A 20,363-nucleotide genomic window follows, 5' to 3' on the forward strand; every position below is an offset into this window, starting at 1 on the left:
TCATATCGTTTCTACAAACGATATAAAACTAAAAGCAGCAACACATCTTTAAAAGATATTTGTGATCACCAAATATTTTTATAGAAATTTTTTTAGTGCTGTTTTGGCTTCTTTATACAATAGAAAATAAAGTCGCAGAATATCAGAACACACATAATAACCCTGCTGTAAGGAGGAGTTCACCATTAAAACAGAGGTTTTCAGACAAAGCTACGGTCCTTATGTGGAGGTCAGGAGTGTGTCTGACACACACAGACACAGAGTCAGACACACCAGACACACAGACAGGGCTAGCTTTGTTTAGACACAGTCTGCTCCAGCTACACCCCCACCTCCCCTGCTTCCAACACCCACATCACCTCCACACACACACCCCCACATACACACATACACAACAGAGCCTTTTTCTCACACTTTTTTTCACAGGGAGCAGGCAGAGGTCAGGGCCAAGTCAGACAGAGGAACATAAAGTAACACACACAGACTGCTTTTCAGACGGTTCACACCAGTTCTCACAGTCTGATCAGCATTACAAAACTTTAAGAGACACGCAGGCAGTCATGGTGGGACTTCTACAACATACAGGTCACAGATTCTTATCATCACACACAAATTAACAAACACACACTTTTAACATCAATAAAACTACAGGTTTAACTCAAACAACTAGGCAGCAGAAAGACTAGCAACCAAGACACACACTGATCAGTGCAATAATCTCATTTTTTCACAGGCCTACTTAAGTCTACTTCAGACTTTTGCCTGCAAACCTGAGCTCAAGAGGTACAGTAGTGCAATTCTCACTCAACAACTGATCAGGTGAAGTTTGTATACTCAAGGTTGAACAGGAGTGCATGGCCAGGAAGTTTATCCACTGACTTAAAACTGATCAATAACCATTAGTTAATGACTTTTTAGTTAGTTTAGTTTGTTAGTTTGTCCTTTTTTTGTTTTGTTGTTTGTGCTGCTGCATCAATTACAAGGCTAATATTAATCTCTTTGCACGAAAACTACTCGAAGATTTCTGGTTGTCATATTTAGATACATGCAAATGTTATGTTGCAATTTTTTTTTACAGTGCATTAGCGGACGTCCATACGGTGGTGTTTGATTTCCTCAAATTAGTCTTTTTTGCAGCATTACAATATGATGAAATCATAATGACACAGATCAGCCTAATTATCCCAACTATATATATATATATATATATATATAATAAGACCAGGGAAAAAGCTGTAGAATTTTCAAATGATCAATATCTTTCTGGCATTTATATATTTACTTTATTTATTTATTTATGTTTTTTTTGTTTTTTTTACACAGATGTGTGTATTTATTATTTCATGACTGAACGGATTAGCAGGATTAACACCATTAACAAGTGATCAATAAAAATCTTCCATCCAAAACATGTCAATATATATAAATGACAATTGTTCATTATTTTTACTATAAACAACCTGCAGCATTTATACAAAGTGATGGACATACTGTGAACTTTGCCAGATTTTTAATGACTTTTAATGTTTTGAAATACTGTTTATAATTTGTTGTTTTATTATGTTTTATTTTTCTGTGTATTTTATGAAATGTAAGGCACTCTGTCTTAAAAAGTGCTATACAAATAAAATATTATGATTATTATGGGTTAAGTATAAACAGCACAAGACACAGAGAAGAAAATCTGTCAGAAAGTGCCTGAGGAAACTCACCACACAGTTGTGTCTGAACACAGTTGTCATGGTTGTGACTCCCTGGTGACGGCTGCATAGTCTCGTCACTAAGACCAAAACTTTCTCTGAAAATCTTGAAAACTGATCAGAACCCAAAGATCTCCTCCTGAGGCAAAAAGGCAACTAGTGAAAAAAAAATAAAACCAAACCAAAAGAAAAGAAACCAAAAGAAAACGCAGCAGTAAAAACCCTGAGCTACATGTCCTGTGGATGCTCCGACGCCGAGTGTGTGTCCTCACTGGTCGACACACAGTCTGAGCCTAGACTGAGCTTTGTCTGCAACTTTTTCTCACACACATTCCCACACTGTCCAGACACAGGAAACAGCTGAGCAGACCCTTCCTGCACCCCCTCCTATCACTACCACCACCACCCAATAGATGTGAACAAAAGGGGTCAATGTGAGGGAGAGGGGGGAGGGAGAGAAAGAGACAGAGAGATAGAGGGGGAGAGAAAACGAGGGGGTGTGGTGGGAGCGTCTGGAAGAGACAGATGGGTCAGAGGGATGGACAGAATAATGATGAGAGAGACAAGGGTAGGAGGGGCAGTCTGAACTCCTCTCATTAGGACGTGCAGACACTGAGGCTCTCAGAACTATAAGAGTGGCAGACAAACACTTTAAACTGAGATATGCTGCAATATGTGGAGAAAAAGTTTTCAATGAAGTTCACCAGTGTGGTCGAGACAGCCGTCTACTGTCTACTGTCATTTTCAATGGTGTCATATTTTATCTTCAAGGAAGGAAGGAAAGAAGGGAGGAAGGAAAGAAGGGAGGAAGGAAAGAAGGGTAAGGGAATGAAAAAAGGAAAAGGAAGAATGAGGAAAAGAAGGAAAGGAAAGGAAATGGGAGTGTGTGTTACATTGTTAACCCCTCATTTCTTGACTCTTTCACTTGCTTGCTTATCTAATGCTATCTGTATTACCCATATTACAAGTGGAAACTATAGTGTAAAAGTGGAACTAGGTGACATGTGACAGTCTGATGACCTCATTTACCACATAATGTGTGTGAGTGCGTTGGCAAAGCAGCAGGTTACACAGCGACTCTCATGCATGTATATGCACAAACACACTCAGTCCCTCATTACTGCCACTACAGCTGTGTGAAAACGGCCACATCACACGTGTGACTGATCCCTCACTTATATATTCAGCTTCTTCACACATCTGACAGAAAGATACCTGTTCTGCTGTAAAAACAAAGCCTGTCAGACCACATGAAACCAGAACCTGTCAGACGGGTCAGCAGCGGGTCACCCAGCAGATGCCCTCCCCTCATTCGCTCAGCCCACTCCTTCCACTCATGCAAACTCATGTGATGTTTCCATCCAGATGTTCTGCACAGTGAAGTGAATTTCAACAGCAGGTGTAAGAAGATTACATAATGTACCCCCCCCCCCCCCACACACACACACACACCAAAGCCACATAAAAATAATCCAAATCCATCCGTCCTGTTTTTGACCCAGCATCTCTGCCTTTTCAGATTGTAGCAAAGCAAAAATCCATGAAAAAACATCCTTGAGGCTAAAAACACACTTCAGCAAATATACACAATAACACTCTTTCTTTAGTGTGCAGAAAACAGCTTCCTGTGTACCTCACTGAAAGCTCCAAGGCCTTAATGACCTGCTCATCATCAACAGTCAACAAGAAAATATATATACAACCTAAACAAAGTGACCACAAGGTTCATTTTAAGAGCATTTTTTAGAGCTGTTTTTCAGTTTCAGAAACAAATTTTGAAAAAAGCAAAGAAAAGTTGCATTATGGGAAATGTAGGATTCACAGAGTAGAATAGAATAGAATATACTTTATTAATCCCTTTGGGAAGGTCCCTCGGGTAAATTTGGGGATAATATTTTTGGTCTATGTATAGACTGTTCTTTTTGGTTGTGCTCAAACTTTAACCCTCCGACCCCCTAATTAATTTTTCACTCCTGTCACATTATTAGTCCTCATTTTTGTCACTGCAATATCAAGTCTTCCAGGTCAGTGGACTCATTGCAGTTATGTTGGCAGGAAGCAGTGAGGATTCAAACATGCCTCACATGTTACACAGTTTTAAAGACATACATTTTTTTTTTTAAATATTATTTTTGAAGAAGTAGAAATGAATTTGCAGACCGCAGAAAAAAAAAAAAAATTTGTCACAGGACCGCTGTCACAAGTCGGTCGATCATGGCTTCCTGATTGCAATGAGAAGTGAAGCATTTTTTTTACAGTGGTTTATGTTGTGCACTTTTAAAATAGCATGTATAATAACATGGTTTGAAATATAGTTTATAATCTTACATTTAAAAGGGTTAGTCAGACAGGATGCAGCTTCTTTCTACAATAAACATGCATTTCAGAGAAGCGGAAGAAGAGTTTTAGGATGCAGGAGTGCAAAACTAAAATCACTGGATGACACATCCAATATGATGTTGCTGTGGGCAGGATAACTGCCCTCATCTGACTCAAATTCACTGAAGCTACAGTTACTTCAGTTGAAAAACATCAACAGAAAGCGGGTAAAACATTTTCACTTCCCGGTCATGTTGCATGAGTGAGACTGCTGATCTCTGATCTGCTGATCTCTTCCCTCCCCATGCAGTGTTTGTGTCTTGATAGTAGGAGGCTGTAAGCCTGGAAGGCAGGCAGGCAGACACTCCATGGTTAATCTAAAGCAATTAGCTCATTTGTCATCAGCTGCCTGCTCTCAGTCTATCTGCCTTCTTCTCCTCCTCCTCCTCCTCCTCCTGCATTCAGCTAAAGGTCACCGGCGGTCATTGCCGAGTCAGATGGCTCAGAGAGAGAGAGCAGACAGACGGAAAGGGAGGGGGAGAAAGAAAGTATGGTGGAGAGGAAGGAGGGAGCAGAGAAGTTGGAAAAGCAGTCAGAGCAATGACGATGAAGAAGATAAAACATGAAATATATGAGCAAATGCAAGAGAAAATAATTTAAAGACTGAGAGGAAAGAAAAGCAGGTGACAAAGAAGAGAAAGACTAAAAATCAATGATGAAAAGAGTAGAAAGGGAAGAAGGAAAGGGCATGAAGGGAGAGAAAAGCTTGCTAATTCCCCCCCTCCCTTCTCAGTCCTCAGATGACTCGACAGTCTGGGTAGTCAGAAATAGCACAGACAGCTGTGTGTGTGTGTGAGACAGAGTGTGTGTGTCTGTGTGACCATGTGTGTATGTGTGTGTGTGTGTCTGTGTGTGTGTGAGAGAGAGTTATAGGTCATAGGTTCACACAATTTGCTTGCCAATTTCCATGAGAAAGACTATAGGGGGTCGAGAGGGAGGAGCGACAAACACACACACACACACACACACAAACACATACACACCATTGACTTTGGAAGCATGGTCATGGTGCAGCCAACAAGTGTGGGAACTTTGGTCCACAAAACTCCCACTGCAGTGGGAAAAGGATAAAAGGAGTCTATGTGTGTGTGTGTGTGTGTGTGTGTTTGTGGTTGAAGGGGTCAGTTATCTCCTTTCTAATTCTCATCTTTCGATGCAACATGAAAGTGCATTATATGACGATTTACAAAGACATTCTGGAAAACTTACATCAACACTCTGTTACTGGAATCATTTTAAAAATCCAATATGGCAGCTTATTGGTCTGATGTATGATGTATGTATGCATTTTAAGACAATTAGAGTACAGTCATCAGACACAGAGTGGAGTTGTAGTGAAGCTGTAATAAAGGAGAGAGTAGAGTGCCGGAGCAGGACAGGAGGGGACCGAGAGGAGCATTAGTTTAAATTTAGAGTGCTAATCCAGGGAACTCCCATGTTAAACTGTGAGTCCCATTTGGAATGCTAGCTATGCTAACTCTAGGTCACTGACTCTGTGTGACACATGCTTTGGCCATGAAATGCACAGAGCATAATTCTTATCACTATGATCAGAGAGCTGTGACCTCTGACCCCATTTGACTTTCAGTCCATAAAGTTTTCAGATGCCTGGCTAATGGTGCAGAAAAAGGTCTAAAATATCAGGTCACTTCTGGTTCTAATAAGCAACCACACACACACACACCCATCACTGTAAAAGTCACGACTAGAATGAGATATTTAACATACTATAGCATGCACTATCTGCATCCAGGCGCAGAGGAACTATGACGACAGGGTTCACAGAGAGGCAGGAACAGGCCTTGCAGATGGATGTGGTAGAAAGAAAAGCAGGCTTAGAGCTGCTCTATATGTCTGAATGACAGAACACTGTCCAGTCACTGTTCCAATGAATCCAGTAAGGTCAGGTATCCTCTGTCTGAAGAGAATTTAATAGGCAGCTACCAGTGGAAATGATGAGATACTGATCGATTACTTTATTACATTCACCTGCACAAAGTTTTGTTGCTATAGTAACAGAGTGCATCAGCTAATCATTATTACACCTGTTAATAGTAAACTATTAATATTAGAGCTGTTCTATTTAAAGTGGTGTATCTGACTGCTGATAATGGTTGTGTGAATGTGAGTTTAAAAAGTGTCAATTAATAATATTAGACCTATATCATCCAGAAAAGTACATCTATTACAGTGGGTTTATTTTTCATGCTGAGTACCGGAGCTGAGCACTGATTAAATGACCATCTTTTCCCCTTTAAGGTCACGGTTGTGATCCCTTCACTGCGCCTCCAATCACACTCGGTGAATCACAGTTTTCATGAGCGACACTGCAGGCTGGCAGAGGCAGCATGGACGAACAGCTGATTAGACATGTACAAAGCATACCCACCGTCTAGTACCATCCTATGCTAATTGCTAATTGATACTCATCAAGATGACTTGATTTGTGTGTTTATCTGTTTGGGGAAGTGGGCCATGGTTGGACTAGAGAGGCTGTAATTAAGCAGTCCTGTGTTTGGCACCTGATATCTGGTGGCTTGTGTGTTATTTTATTCAAATTTATTTTATTTTACACTTTGCATGTTAAAAAAAACTTTATTGTATTGTATTTTAAAATCAGCACATCCATATGATATGACAAGAAGAGGAAGAAACATGAAGAGGCGCCAACTCTGTTGCCAGTCCAGACCAACCTGGCCTCCATATTTGTACCTGTTATATTAAATCACAGGAAGCAATGACACATGTAGGTCTGCTTTAACTGTATGGATCTGCTGATGTTAGAAAAACATAAAAAAATAAAATAAAAACAATACTACTTAGTATAATATAAAATTAATAATAGAGACTGCAGAAATCTGGTCCATTGACACACAGAGGGTTTGTATATGTGCTATTTTTGTTGTTTTTGTGTTAACCACGAAAAGCAGTCTGGCTTATAATAAATAAAATAAACATCAGTGATACGGAAACAAAACACAGACAAAAGCAAAAAACACACCTAGAGCTGTAATGGACACACACACAGTCATTCATGTTAACAATGAAAAACGTGAGTGCATGCAAAGTCCTACAAGAAGGAGACAAGAAATCACTCACACAACAAACTCTCTCTCTCACACACACACACAGCTCCACTGTGTACTAGCTGACCTGCAGAGCATTCTGTCTGAAACATATGAAAATCAAACCTCATTATCAGCTGCTTGTCTGGCTCTGTGTGTGTGTGTGTGTTGCTCATTATAATTCTAGCCAGAAGGAGCTAGACTACCCCTGTTGTCTCACACCCCCACAGATACAAACACACACACACACACACACACACACACAGACACACACACACAGTCCAAGGTGCACAAACACACAGTGAGACCTTCGTACATAAACACACACAGTGTTCATTTAAATGTGAAAGAGGGAAGTCACAGAGCAGGTTGTGTGTGTGTGATGGCTCTGATCCAAAGTGATACTAGACATAATAATAATCATTAACAGTGTGCAGTGGGTGTGTGTGTGTGTGTACACACGCACAGTAATATAGTTACCAGTTCTGTCACTGCTGTCTGTGTGTTTTACAGTTATAAATTCAGATAGAGATTATGGTATGTAATAATTTACTGATTATTTGGTTCTTAATACACTATAACACTTCACTGTGGATTCTAATTAATAGTCGTTAAATCTAGATCAAGCAGATTCAGGTTTATTATAATTACCAAACTGACAGCCTGAAAATACTATGTATTAAACACATGATGTTTGTCAATTAAAAAGGTCATTTTGAAGATAAGAAAGACAATGTTTGTTGTAAAACTGCCTAAGTACAGTATGTATACATGAAGGGCATGTGATTAGAAAAAGTGTAGGGTGCTGCAGGGATGGTGTGTTTTTGTAGGCCTAACTGTGGGTTAGCATCACACAGGTTCTCTTGACAAGAAGCCAAAGGAATGTTTCTATTGTTCAGCAGGATGGTCTACCAATATGAACACACTGACGATCTTTACAGCCAGTTATTATCAACCACTGCGTGTGAGGCATGGTAAAATGTAGAAAAAATCATCGAGATATTCACTAGCACATTTTATTTCCTCTCTTGATCTTGTCTGACCAAAAAACAGGATGAGGAAACCGGAAGGTCTACGAAGCGAACACATCTTTAAGATTGTGTGCTCATTCTTGCATGATAGCGCTTAGAAGAAAAACAGTTAGGAGTTAGAAAAGAGGAGATTTTAGTCTAAAATGATTCAAGGACAAACCTGTTGTGCTGAAACTGCAAGAGTGTGTGCACGCATGTGTGTTTTAGATAAAGTTAAAGAGATGGTGAGAGTGAAATCATGCCTGCTAAACTTTGGGGGTGTAAGGGAGACTGAGTGAGTGTGTGTATGTGTTAGTGTGTGTGTGTGTTTCTAAACAGTGTGCAGCTGCCAAAGCAAAAACCTGCCCAGCCAGTCCTTACACACACACCTGGCTAGACGTCTGACTGACCCTGTGTGTGTGTCTGGGAAAAACAATTCCATGTAAAATGGTAAGAAATATAAAGGCCACACTGATGTATGTGTGTGGAAAGCAGCCATCTTTATGAATAATACAAATGACCTGCAGCATGATCATCTGGTCCAACAGGCTGTTTTGACAGGATGTAATCACAAAATCACACAATGATGATTTCACAAAGATTGATACGAAATTCTTAAAGATTTTTAGTGTTTTAACTTGTCAGCAGAACGCTTCAGCATTAAAGCTCTAATAAAAACCACACATGATCCAGACAACGTTTAGAAAAGAAGACCTTATTGCACTTAAGCCACTGAGCCCAGAGATCATTGGATTGCTTTGAAATGCACAATTTCTTTGTTAAAATTAGATAATTAATCATAAATCTTAACTGTAAAAACAATAAGATTCTGTAAACAAAACAAAAAATATTCTACACTCTACTGTATGATGCCCTGATTGGCTCACAACAAGCAGTGACCCGACGGAAATTCAGCAATTTACTGGCTGGTAGAGGGGGTAAAAACGCAAATAGATTGCAAACGGATAACATTTTCTTTCCTTATTATGGTTTGTAGCATGTCATACTGCACAAAAGGCTTCAGTTTGGGTGGACTACTTCTAGCTATGCTGTTATATTGCAGTAAACAATGGCCAAAGAGGGCCTAAAACTGTTGCAACTTTAATTCATTTGATCAGTTTTTTGGGGTATTTGACTTTATGTGCTAAAATCTACACTTTCCTTTTATAGATGACAAACCATCAAACTGCCATCTGAAAAGCTGGGCCATGTAAGTGGCCCCAAATTAAGTAAAAACATTTAGTTATTGTTTTAAATCTGCTGTTTATTGCTGTTACCTTGAATGTACAATCTTTCTTGTGATACAATCTTTTTTCCTCTCTTAAAAAATCCACCAAACAAAAGAAGAACCCGAGGAAGAAGCACCACCCTACCTCCTTTATAAACTATAAACCAGCAATGCAAACACACAAATACTTTAATGCGCCTTCTTTGTGTTTTAGGTGCCGTTGAGCAATACGCTGCAGCCTCACCTGCCTCACCGGAGCAGTTGGACAGGCCAACAACGAAACACTTGAAACACCTGGCTTTAAAAAGATCCTTTCTTTCTCAAAGACTCAAATCGGCCCAAATGCTCACATCATCCAGCCACATGAGTCAACTCGCCTTTGCTTTTGTGTGCGACAGAGATAACCTGTGCTTTAGACAAAACAAATATCAGCAGAAACCCAAACAGCATCATTGTAACAAAGCCACAGACATAAAGTGTTGCAAGGAAAAGACTGAGAGAACCAGAGAACTGAAGCAACAGAAGAGCGAGAATATTCAACTAATTATATTTTAAGTCCCAACAAACACACCCGACACTACAGATGATTTCTGTATACTTAAGTTTACAGCTGACTTAAGTTGTCAGGTTTTCTCGGAAACATCAGTGTCAGAAATGTTTAGAGGATGTGAGTAATGGGGGCTGAAGAGATGGATGGATGGCAAACAAGCTGGGAAACTGGCTCTGTGCCTCCGGAGCACAAAAACGATACAGGCCTCACGTATAAGCGCTGTGTGCATGCCAGCTGGCAGGGCCTGCCGACTTCTCAGTGAACAAGGTGTGGGAGGTTGTTGGACACAATGCAAGCAGGAATTGTGTTTCTGAGAAGAAGCCAAGAATATGTCACCTCAGGTGCAATGGTAGCTTTTGTCAAGAATCAAAGAGAGCATCCTGTAAGAGGAATCCATCCGTGTCCTGTTTGTAGAAGGCAAAAAAAATCTCTTAGTTCCTCAAGCTTGAGAACTGGAAAAATATAATAGATGTCATATACCACAGCTAGCTAACTTAGCTTAGCTCAATGGTTCCCGAACATTTTCTTCAGGGCCCCCCTCGTGTAGAGAAGAGTATTGTCACGTGTCTGACATTTTTTACCTGCTGGAGTCCAATTTGACTCTAAATTGCCTGTAGGTGTGAGTGTTTTTATTTTTATTTATTTGAAAATGCATCAAGGCATTCTCTCTGCTGTTCTGGTGCTGGACGTCCTGCCAGCTCAGTCTGGTTGGTGCAATTGACGAGTTGTGGGCACGACAGAGTGCTGGACTTGGCGTATATTTTTAGCGGAGCAGAGCAGAGGTCTCGGTGCACTTACATATTGACTAGAGTGGTAGCAATCAACAGCAGATGGTGCGGTGTGGTGCGATTACAACGTGGCGCTTACGTTACGTGCCCGGTATAACTGATGAGTTACTCATTTGCACTCATTTGTTACTGACTTGTTGCCGTGAGTTTTGTCCACCATAAAAACTTGCATTTAATGTGCACACTACAAACAATACTGTTGATTGCTAGCAAACTCCAGATTTCAACAGAATGGCATTAAATGTACTTGTGCATGTTGCAATGATGAATATGATAAATATGGCTACAGCTACATGAAGACATAACACCACTCTATACCTGTTTTTTTTTCACAAACTCAGTGGGTCCAGTGTTGGGTCGGCAAAGTGACACAACACAACTCAACCCCACCCTGCAAAGGTGCCAGACATGTAGCCATAAAAAGGTACGTTCTGCTCCACAAACAGTCCTCATTATATTAACATGTTCAATGTAGCCTAAAAACACAGAGAAGTGCAGCAATGTGCTGAAAACTGACAAGCTTCCAGAGCCCAAATCTGTCCAGCCAATGGTTAAAAAGCAGGCTAACGCTTCCCATCAGCACAACAGTATTCAGTATATAAAGCCAACACTTACACACTTATCCACTCCAAAGCTCTGTTTTGATGTCTGAAAAGCACCACTAGTGTGGACAGAAAAGGATGTGTTTCAGGCTGAGGTAACCTTGGTCAATGTGAATATGTGCTTTTATTTATTCACCTTTCAGCCCTAACACTATTAGAATCACATCTTTAATCAACATCTGACATGGACTACAGTGACTGTGCTTTTCTAGCCTGCTGCACTGTCTAGACACAAAGTAATGTACTGTGTGTGTGTGTGTTTAAGAATGGCTTCTGCATTTTGCCTGTGTTTGAATAGTTGAATGTATAATGATAATTGTTAGTAATATAAACAGCGAGGAGTCATTATCATTTTTGTGCGTGTGTTTGAGGATGCAAATGATGCGGTCCCAGCTGTTTCCTATGAGCCAGAGGGCAAAGGGAACACACACACACACACACACACTAACCATCCTCCCTGCAAGTCTGTATGTGTGCGTGCAGGGGTCAAGCCCACGGCCATGAGAGTCTGTGTCATGCACGTAGAGGGGGTTGGAGTGAGAGCGTGTGTGTGTGTGCTTGCAGACTGAAGTGTCCATTGTCTAGACTCTGTCTTGCAGTCAGGACCAGCTGACTGGCTGACAGCTCCGCTGTCTCACAGTCGACTTTGTGGGAAAACTACGTCACAGAGAGCTTGTGATACACCACAAAATAAAGCGCAGACGGACAAATACACGTACATAGGTGTGAGTGGAACTCCTCATCCTGAGCTCAGCAGTCCTAAATAGTTAGAACTGTGTTTTAAAATATATTTTGTTTGTAAAATTAGAATTGATTCATTGATAGGTATAACATATTTACTAATATCACCAGATGACTGCAGGCCTGTTAACTATATCAGTACACTCAATGGTGTCGATTAATCAATAAAATCAATATAATTATTATGTCCATGAGGTTTAGATTCACATTTTGCTATAACCTGTAATCAAAAATATTACAGCTGTAATAAAATAAATAAAGCAACAATAATAATGAACAAGGGGGGAACTATTAAAGAATAGGACAAATGCACTTCCAAAACCAACCCCATCATTGTGACAATGAACATTTCACTCCTCCCCCCTCCCTCCCTGCCTCCGCCTGACCTGACCCTTGACCACTGCCCTCCCAGACACCCCCGACCGTCTCGCTTCACCCCTCCCCTGCACCGTCCTCCCTGCAGATGCAGAGTAATGTTGGTTTCATATGCAAAAAAGGCCTCCGTCAACACAACAAGCATTTGCATGCATACATCTAAATATCTAAATGGCTAATGTTGTACACACATGTGTGAGCTGCATAATGTATGCAGGTCTGCTCAGGAGATCACAGAGAAAGGTTTGCAAAAAAAAAGATTTTCAATAGTCACTAACCGTGTAAACAAATTGCTTAATTTTGCATAATACTGATCAAATGTGCCTTTTTTTCTTTTAGCTGTATCAAGGTAAACATTACGCTGAGTGACAACATCAAAAGCATCGACTGGTTCAAAGGAGTGTTTATTTACTTTAAGACAAATTTAGCGTTTTGGTGACTGACTGAATAGAAACATTTGTTAGATCATTAATTGTTCTGACAGTCCTTAGATGAAGATCAAAAGATTCAAATTGCAATGTTTTACCAAAAATTGCTTTACTACACCTATCTCAAAAACTGCCTTTAATAAACATTCACATTAACTCGATTCTGTCAAAACAACAAAACACAAAAAACAATCATGATGCATGAAGCCAGACCAGAGAAATTCAGAGCAACATTTAAGCATCCATACGATGTGGAGGCCCCATCTTTATGTAATACTGGTGACAAATAAATGACGGCTGTACATACTAAACCTGATTTTTTTGTTAAATAAATGATAAAAAAGGTACTTTTTAATCTTTGTGACCTTCTTACAGTGTGATACTGCACAAAAGCATCACACAAAAATCTGCTCCAGCCTGTAAACTGATGGAAAAAAACAAGGTATTGAAGTAAAAATAAAATTTTAATCAAAACTTTCAAGAGCCTCAACGCCCATCTATTCCACAGTAGCAGGTGACACTGAATTTCCGAGAAGACTAATCATGCCTCAGACTAATTAACAAAAGCCAAGAGACAGTTTAATTTCTTCTTTACATCCAATCAGGTATTACTGTGAGCGTTCAGAGCACTAAACAATCCGACGTCGGCTCTCCCCCACCCCAGACTAATTAGTGGAAGACAGTGTTTTTTTTCTAAGCTACATAAACAGACAACAATCAAAGTATTTATAAGACCAGACAGCCACACTGGGTGCTTTTTTATTCCTCCTCAGACAAATTAATGAAAAACAAGAGACGATCTTTTCCACATTGCTTCATGACAGTCTGGGCATATAGCAGGCAGACAGTCATTGCCTTTATTTATAGAAAGAGCCTCCTGGACCTCAGACAGCCTCTGTATGGATTTATTCACACTCTGAGACAGACATATAGGCCCAGCTCTGACTTCAGACTAATTAATGGGACAATATGGGCACAACAGACTACAAGGGCCTCAGCTGAACACTGTCTTGTATGCAGATCATATGCACACACACACACACACGTACACACACAACCCCCACCTATAAGTGCCAGTGACCTTGACCCCTAGACGCACACCCTGCATGCATCTACATATATGCATGATGAGAACACGCTGATGACTTTGTGTGTGTGTGTGTGCTGTTGGTGTCTAGACTATGAAACAATGAACAGCTGAGAGGGGGAATGAAAGACAAGCGGACGAAAGGAAGGAAGTGAGGAAGAAGGATGTGAGCAAAGATGGAAGGAAAGCCAAAGCTGCAACTAATGATTGTTAAAGCGCTGCTAAAAAAAAAAAGGTCTGCATGGTCAAAAACACAGTGAAACCAGAATGCTCCCGGCCTGTTACCTTCCTGCAGCCTGTATGAAGTACTAGGCACCGACTGGGAAGTGTGTGACTGCTGCTTCTGCAGGTCTGCAAAGTGCTTGTGGAAGATGTGGAAGTAAAATTTGTAGTTTGCAGCAGCTCCACCAGATGACACAAAACTGTTGTTAAACTGTGAATAATTAGTTTAATTTAACACTAACTTTGTATTAATACAACCCTGCTGCTTGAGAATAGACCAACCCAGACACTGCGCTGTAAGGACAGAGAGCACGTGCAGTGAAAAAAAGCTGTCTGAGTGAGACTGTGTCTACAGCGCAGTGTCATGAGTTATCTGTAACTGAGAAACAAACAGGAAGGAGCTGACATGACTTTGTGGGTTAATAATTTCTTCCCAGACAAATCACCGTTAATTTAGAGTACACAAGGATTAAAGTGATTTTGGTTCTGGAGTGATGCCAGCTGTCAATCACAGAACAAATTAACACAAAAGCCAGAATATGATCCGTGCAGGCTTCTGTAAACACAAATCACATGTTCCACTATGGAAAAAAAGGCAAATGTAGGAGGACATTTTAGATATAAAATGTATAAATCTTCACTTAACTGCCTATGACAACAACACGCAGAAATGCACAGTCACACAGGGAGGAAATTAAAAGGCAGACTAACACGTTTGCACACACACACGCACGAGAACTGAGCAGACAGCCAGACAGAGAGGTTTACATAATAAGTCTAGGAGGCCAGCCAGAACAGACTCAATCATTTAATTTCCATGATTCACTGAGTGAGAGCGAAACAGAGACAGAAAGAACGAAAGAAAAGAAATCAATGAGAACTAAAAGACAGAAACAACAAAGACAAACACTAATATAAATGCACAATTCTGTCAAAAAGAGCAGTATGGAGGAAAAAAATGTCCCTGCTCATATAGTTTGAGCAGCCATTACAGGCACAGAAAAAAAAATCAAAGGTAAAGGTGCACGCAGACGCCTCAGGGTATACTGTGCACCACAAATACCGAGGCGCATTTAAAACAGGAAGTGAAGAAGGGCTGAGTGACACATGACAATGACACAATGACAAGATGGATTTCAGATGTGAGGGAGATATTGTCAAGTACCGTACATGTAATGCTGCAACAAATGAAAGTTTTAGTTTATTTCACAAACATGCAGGTATAGTTCAAGAGACATCAGCAGCATAGCCAAATGTTCGCTCCCATTTTAAGTCATCAAACATCAAAAAAAAAGAAAAAAAGTCAGCATCTTAGACAGGATGGGACTCGTCTCCATGGCAACATGAAAAACTAAATCTGAACCATCAACAAACATGAGCAAACAGTCAACCACCAATCATCAGACAGTGAGTGAAAACAAAACTTACATCTAAAACAACACAAAAACAGAAGTGTCCCAGAGTGAAATCAAATTTAAGTTTCATGAGCGATGCTAACTTTGTCACAGCTTTAACCAGCATGACGTTGCACGGCCCTGTACATTTATCTGACCATGAGTTAGAAGACACTCATTGGTTTGCAGGAGATTTAATATGTGTCAATTCAATCTGCAGAATTTCTGAATTAGGTTGTGATTTTTATTTTGTATTTGTTTTATTTTTTCTTAACAGAATCAGTTCCAAATGAAAAAAAAAACTGAGAGTGCATGTGAACTGTATAACTTCAACAGGTGTGTTCTTCGGGTCGTCTTACTTTGAAATTTGCTGCATGAGGAATCAGGTTTTTTTCTTCACGTTCTTAAACAGCAACAAGTTCACATGATGAAGTCTGAAGCCAAACAGGCTGGACAAGAACAGTAAATATTAAACAGAGCCGTGGGCCGTCTCTTTATATTTTAGCCATCAGGTAGGAGTTGTGCTGCAGGGATCAAACTTGTGACTAAACAGTAACAGTCACAGCGAGTCCTTTCTGTTGCCATGACTGCCGTCACCTCCTGTCCACTCAGGAACACTGTGACTCCTTTCCTCGAATTCAATAACCAAAATAAATACCACTACCCTCCAGCTGAACCCGCACACATGCACCGTGGATAACATTTATGTTGGCTGTAGAGTCAGACGGTGGACGTGTTGACGTTAAGACACCCAGACATGTAGAAACAAATGTACAGGGGGAGACCAAGCTACTGTGAGGAAATGATTCTTATGAACTGATACCAGCAATGACTTCACCACACACACACGGCCAGCCTGTGAGTAATTCTGATGTCATGTGCTTTGACTAGCAATGTCTGCCGCTCAGAACAGATGTGATTTTGCATATGTGTGCGCAAGTGTGTGTGTGTCTATGTGTGTGCTCTTATTATTTGTCAGAGGGTGTCACAGGTATACGAAAGCCTACAATTACAACCTGAGAGATGAAGGAAGGATGTGCAGAGAAGAGGAAGGGAGACAGAGATAAATGATAGTCTAGAGTGAGTCAGGGGCTCTGCAGTTCTTTCATAAGTCTGGGAAGTTTATCTAAATGTAACGACTTTAAGTGTTTAAGTGCTTTAAATCCAGCTGTTTATTGTGAGCTGCACTGTGCCCCATAATTGGCCAATTCAATCACATCTCAGCTAGTTGAGTTGCTTTTGTGTTTTTGCTAATTGGTGTATTAGCTATAAAGCAGCTACTTTGCTTTGGCTCCAGGATGCTCATCACAATTTTTTGCCATCTGTGTTTCTGCATCAGCACACATTTAATTCCAGGTGGCCATAAAGGAGAGTAAATATGTGATTCTGTGAAAGCCTGAGAAAAAAAGGAGCTGATTCCGGCAGTTGGTTTTTTGGTTAGGCAAACTGTGCATCTGTTTATGTGTAGCATCTGCTGTGTAGTTTTTGAAGGTACTGTAAATGCACGTGAAAATGTGCTATAAAATAACTGTACGACTGAATTTTATTTTGATATCAGGTAACAATTTTCAACGGTTGTGGGTGCCTTTTTTAACAGTGTTTGCTGTGTTTATGCAGCAATGCACGATGCTGTGGCTGTATGAATAACTGCGTTTAAAAACTGGTTGGTGGAAGATGGTGGAGAAGCTTGTTGTTTGTTGGAGTCTTTTTACATGTGTTAAATGGTCTATAGGCCCTGCTCAGACTGGAGAAAGTCAGAGTAGGATTGAATCCGGATAGCCTTTAAGCTAGATACGTTCAGACCTATTTTCAAATCTGGCTATCACACACGCATGTCCACGCTCAATCCAGCTTAACCCGGCTTGTTTGTTGTCCTCCAAACCACTAGGTGGCGCCTCGTAATATACAGTCTGTTCAGGCTGCGGTAAGATCGCATGCGTCATGCGTTTTTTTGTCCTGTGTCGCTCGTTCTTTCGTTTTTTTTCAGTTTAAAAAGTAGTTTATTCCTTTGTAGCCCTGTCGGGGCAAAGCTGGCGTAGTTCGATGGTTGTTTACATACGGCTTTTGTACGCAACCTGAACACTGTCCCCGTGAACTGGAAGTATCATGACGCTAGCAGGATTCGCCAGCCGCATTTGTGTTCAGACCTGAGCCACACCTCCAAGAGGTGGATTGAGATCTATCCGGATATATCCAGATACGGCCCGAGTCCTGCTCTAGCCGGATTGATTTCCCCAGTGTGAACGGGGTCTAAGTGGCCTAACTGTGTTATTTCTACACTTCCTAAACTAATTAGTCTTGATACCAAAACCAAAGCAAGTTTACTTTGGATTCTATGAAGATTTGTGGTCACAAACTCACGCTGAATTCTGTCTTGTCAGGCTTCAAGCTTCAGCATCCTGCAAGGTACAACAGTAGTCTATGCAGGTGAGGGTTGTGTATCATTGTCTGAATTTGAAATGGTGTTCGGCTGTACTTCCTTCAGCATAATTTGACTGGCTGGAGTCGACAGTCTCCTGGCTGAAAGTCTGGACATGGGTTAGTAGATAGATTCTGTTGGTTATGTATGGTTATGATAACACCGAATCCTGAAGAAATACGAGTACGACTATCTGGCTTGTAGCACCGGAGGGAGAGCCTTAAAGGCAGTTTTAACAGATATCACATCAGGCGTCTGTAATCAAAGGAGAGCTCTTTCTTCTCTGATCTATTTTTAAGATCTTGTGAGGTAAAAATTTAGGGAACCCCTCCTCTTTCCATCGTGTCTGCATCATTCTTTGATCAGCACATCTCAAGTGTATAACGTGGATAATCCTGGTTTTTACTTTGTTCTCTTATGGCTTTCATCTTTTCCTGTCACACTCCACTGCATGCTGCCCAGTACAGCCAAACCAGCTTAAGCATAATTCTTAATAAAGACCAATGCATCATTAGTTTTTCACTTTCCCAGAACGGTCTCCCTGTTTCTCCTCTCTTCTCTGTTTTACTGACACCTTGTTCGCATTTTCCAAAGTTTTGACATATTCGTCTCGTTCCCGTCTTTCTGTGCCTCGTCTCTCTTGTCTTGCTCTCCGCTCTCTCCCTGTTTGGTTTATCTGTTTCCCTCCCTCTGCCTTCCAGACTAAACATCACGTCTGTTTTCAGACAGAGGAATTGAGTGTGTGTGTATATGTGTGTGTGCCTCTGTCTGCATTCTTATCTCGTCTTACCGTTACAAGTCCAGGCAATGATCTGTATTACACAGTCTGATAGCTATAACTATTGTTAACATCAATACTGTCAGATTTACGTGGATGTTTTTGGAGGTTTTTCTATAGAAGATGTTACGTAACTCACAGTTGGAGCATGTTTTTTTACAGGTTGGAGAGGCATACAAGCTGATGGTACCAGGTTGTGTGTGAAGGGACAAGATGCGATGACTGCTAGCATCTGTTTGGCAAGAAAGCATCAAATTAAACAACTTCAAATTTTGTCATATGACCTACTTAGAGCAGAACAGAGGGAAAAAATGATTCTGACAGATTTAAATAGCCAAAACCCTGTTTTGATGTAACAAAACCTCGTCTATTTCTCACTATTAGAAAGGATCAGCAGGTTCCTCTATTGTGTGCTAACTTCCAACCAACCTGATCAATGAGTCACCAAAGAGGAAACACAACAACCTGCTGAGAAGCTAACAAGTAGCATTTAGCATATCAGTAGATGAGTTCTGCTATTTTAGTAAGGAAGACACAACACAAACTCAGTGTCGTCACATCTAAAACCCACCCACAATTACAAATCCTTCCTCGCAGGATGCTGATTGGTCCGGATCAGGCACACAGCACTGAGCCCAGCACCATGGAGTTACATGAGTTTTCTCATTATACATATTTCTTGCAAAAATTCTGAAGCCGTGACACCACATTTGAACTGTGATGATGACGCAATTACATGTATATATACGAGTTGCTAAAGTATGCTTATATAAACCAAGGACTATAAGCGAGTCTGACAGCATCCAGTGAGCATCTGCTTAAAACAAATGTCAAGTCAAGAAGGCTGTATGGAAAATAAGTGATGACACCGGCATGAACCCTTCCTACACATGACTCACTGGCTTCCTAATTATCTTCGCTTCCTGATTTAAAACTGGAAAATTATAGTTTAAAAAAAAAAACAAACAGTACAGAAATCAGCTTTAAAAAAAAAAAGAGGATTCGGTCCAAAATAGAGTGACTTATACAAGCTGTGACAAATTATTTTTCAAAAGCCCTGGGACATAGCACGACTGGAATTATCCACAGACTGATTTGGATTAATGTCTGTGGAGTAAACGGAATATATTCTAGATCTGAAGTGTTAGCAGGAAAAAACAAGATGTTTAATACGTCATCAGGCTTCTGTTTGCACTATTTTATCAGAATATAATGAAGAAAATCAAATAAAAAAGAATGCAGCCCTGATGAAGTTATTATTACAAATGACAGAATTAGACAGCATCTCCATCTTTAAGCATTACTGCTAAATAGATCAATACTTTTCTTTGACATTAATCTATAGGCTGCTGGTAAAACACACACACACACACACATATGTAAACATACACACAAACAGACAAACACATGGATTTCCCGGATACGACCACACACACACACACACACGTATAAACACATGAGCGCGACCCCACGAGCACGCGCAGGCAGACGGCTAGACAGACGTCTGGCTCTGCTCGAATGACGAAGCGACGACCAAACTTCCAGCTGCCCCCCTCCCCTCTTTTTTTTGTATTTTTCACGCAGACCTACACTGACC

General features: G+C 40.5%; 1 protein-coding gene across 4 annotated transcripts in view; it reads right to left on the minus strand.

The window, feature by feature from the left end:
• Positions 1-20,363, minus strand: part of pmepa1 (prostate transmembrane protein, androgen induced 1) — a 45,621-nt gene that overhangs the window by 6,561 nt on the left and 18,697 nt on the right. Inside the window, exon 1 of one of the 4 annotated variants that reach the window (XM_028405282.1) lies at positions 18,906-18,945. The exons of 2 other annotated variants lie outside the window; for them this stretch is intronic. Coding sequence is in view for 1 of the 2 variants with exons in the window: in XM_028405284.1 (XP_028261085.1) it covers positions 1,713-1,770 (58 nt within the window). In the remaining variant the exon portion in view is untranslated. Of the gene's footprint in view, positions 1-1,712; positions 1,821-18,905; positions 18,946-20,363 lie in introns of those variants that run through there. One more of the 4 variants, XM_028405284.1, reaches the window with a different exon arrangement.

Source organism: Parambassis ranga, chromosome 5 (assembly GCF_900634625.1).
Source record: "Parambassis ranga chromosome 5, fParRan2.1, whole genome shotgun sequence".
In the NCBI taxonomy this organism is placed as follows: Eukaryota; Metazoa; Chordata; class Actinopteri; family Ambassidae; genus Parambassis; species Parambassis ranga.